The following is a 2,500-nucleotide window of genomic DNA, read 5'->3' on the forward strand; positions in this document are numbered from 1 at the left end:
GCTGGTTTTGAGGCACTGTGGGGAGGCAGGGAAAAAAAAACATGGGTGAAAGGCCAGGTAGTAACTATAAGTACCCAACCAAGCAAATACACACACTCATACAAACAAGTACATAGGCACATATAAAATATATATATAATATATATATTATATATACATATATATATATACATATATGTATCTATATTTATATATATAGCTATCTACCTATCTATCTATCTATACAAATGCATACATATATATGTATCTACATATATGTATCTATATTTATATATATAGCTATCTACCTATCTATCTATCTATACAAATGCATACATATATATGTATCTACATATTCATTTATATCTACTTATCTATAAATCTATATATCTGTCTATCTATCTTTAGCTATTTATCTGTTTATCTATCTACTATGTGTGTGTGTGTATGTATGTGTGTGTGTGTGTGTGTGTGTGTGTGTGTGTGTGTGTGTGTGTGTGTGTGTGTGTGTGTGTGTGTGTGTGTGTGTGTGTGTGTGTGTGTGTGTGTGTGTGTGTGTGTATGCGTGTATGCGTGTGTGCTTGTGCGTGTTTGTATGTATCTATATAACCAGAAAAAAGCAGATAGACAGATAGACAGATAGACAGATATATACACAAACAGATAAATAAAGATACAGACAGATAGATATATATATGACAACGGATAAAGACGAATAAAAGGAATACAAATCGTAATAATCACAGGGCGGCCGGGCAGAGCACACTCCCAAGAGGCCAGCAGGAGGCCGCCTTACCCTGAACTCGATCTGCTCCAGGATGCGCCTCTCGGAACTCATGATGGACGGGACGGTGTAGTCGCGGCCCACCTTCTTCAGGAGCGCCTGTACCTGCTGGGCGCTCAATACCTGCCGGAGGAACCATGGCGCAGTGTGTGGTGTAATGCGTTTAGGTTTGTTTGTTTGTTTGATTGTGTGTTTGTTTAGTTGTCTGTTTCTTGTGGCTTTTTTTTTTTTATCTTTGGTCTTCTGACGGTTATTGTTTTGTGTTTTTTTTTTTCTCTCTCTCTCACTTTTCCCACTTTTTCATCGCCTCATTTTCTCACCTTTCCATGCCTTTTCTCCTTGTCACTCTCGTTTTGTATTTACTGTTTCTTCCTTTTTTTTTCTATTCCCATCTCTCATCTCCGTCCTCTCTCTGCCCCCCCCCCTCCCTCTTCCTCCCCCTCTCCTTCCCTCTCCCCACTTCCTCTGTGCCCCTCTCCCTCCCTCTCCCCCCTCCTTTTCCATCCCTCTCCCCACGCCCTCTCTTTATCCCTTCTTCCCCCTCTTCCTCTCCTTAGTCCTCCTTCCTAGTCTTTTCCCTCTTTCATCCTCCCCCTCTCCCCACTTCCTTTCCCCTCTCCTTTTCCTTCCCTCCCGCTCCCACTTCTCTTTCTCCCTCTTTTTCCTTCCCCTCCCCTTCTCTCTTCCCACTTCCTCTCTGCCCCTCTGTCTCCCTCTCCTCTTCCCCTTCCCCCTCTCCTTCTCCCTTCCCCCTCCCCTCACTCTCTCTCTCTCCCTTTCCCTTTTCCTTCCTCCTCCTTACTTTCTGCTCCTCTTTCCCTCTCTCTCCCCTTCTTCTCACTTCCTCTCTGCTCCCCCACCCCCTCTCCTTCTCCCTCTTTCTTCCTCTTCCTCTCCTTCCCTTTCCCCACTTCCTCTCTACCCCTTTCTTTCCCTATCCTCCTCCCTCCTCTCCTTCTCCCTTTCTCCCTCCCCTTCTCTTTTCCTCTCCCTTCACTCCCTCTATCCCCTCCCCTTCTCCTTTTCCCTCCCTCCTCCTCCCCCTTTCCTTCCCTCGCTTTAATTTCTGCTCCTCTTTCCCTCTCTCCGTCCTCTCTGTTTCCCTCTTCTCACTTCCTCTCTGCCCCTCTCTCCCCTTTCCTCCTTTCCTCTCCCTCTCACTTTCTCTCTGCTCTTCTCCGTCCCTCCCTCCTCCCCTCTTTCTCTCTCCTCCCTCCTTCCCTTTCCCTCCTTCTTCCTCCCCTTTCTCCTTCCCTCTCTCTCACCCTCACCTTCTTGTGACTAACAGTCTTAGATGCGATCATGAGGCAGGTGAAGGCTCTCAGCGGCGCCTGCTGCCTCACCCTCTTCGCCACCTCCTCCAGGAGTCGGCTTCTCTCTCGTCCAGGCTTTGTGGTGCTTGTCACGTGACCAGCCAAGGTAGCTGCGTGCCCCTTGATGAACCTGTTAATGGTTAATGGTTAATTATTAATGGTTAAAACAAAGTGATATGCTAGACATTAAAGGTTATATAGCTTCATGATAAAGTATTGCGGCGAAAAGGGTAGAAATGACTTCATGAGTAGAGTTAAGTGTAAGTGTAATAAGTTAGAGGCTGAACGGCACTATAGGCTGGAAGCAGGAAAGGTTGAGGGGGGGTATGTTATGCCACACAGGTAAGATTAAAAGACATGTGTTTGGCTACTGGAGTTAGGCCTTATTTGCGTGAATTTATGAAAGTATAAATCAGTAAACCAG

At 45.8% G+C, this 2,500-nt stretch overlaps 1 protein-coding gene across 1 annotated transcript in view; it reads right to left on the reverse strand.

Annotated features, from left to right (window-relative positions):
• The window catches only part of LOC125036952, a 7,727-nt gene that overhangs the window by 2,608 nt on the left and 2,619 nt on the right, over positions 1-2,500 (reverse strand). The window contains exons 3-5 of the mRNA XM_047629913.1: positions 2,035-2,206; positions 776-886; positions 1-15 (exon numbers count right to left, since the gene is read on the reverse strand). The exon at positions 1-15 is cut by the window's left edge and continues 203 nt beyond it. Of these exons, the coding sequence (XP_047485869.1) occupies positions 1-15; positions 776-886; positions 2,035-2,206 (298 nt within the window). The remainder of the gene's footprint in view (positions 16-775; positions 887-2,034; positions 2,207-2,500) is intronic.

The sequence above is a fragment of the Penaeus chinensis genome, chromosome 22, assembly GCF_019202785.1.
Source record: "Penaeus chinensis breed Huanghai No. 1 chromosome 22, ASM1920278v2, whole genome shotgun sequence".
Lineage (NCBI taxonomy): Eukaryota > Metazoa > Arthropoda > Malacostraca > Decapoda > Penaeidae > Penaeus > Penaeus chinensis.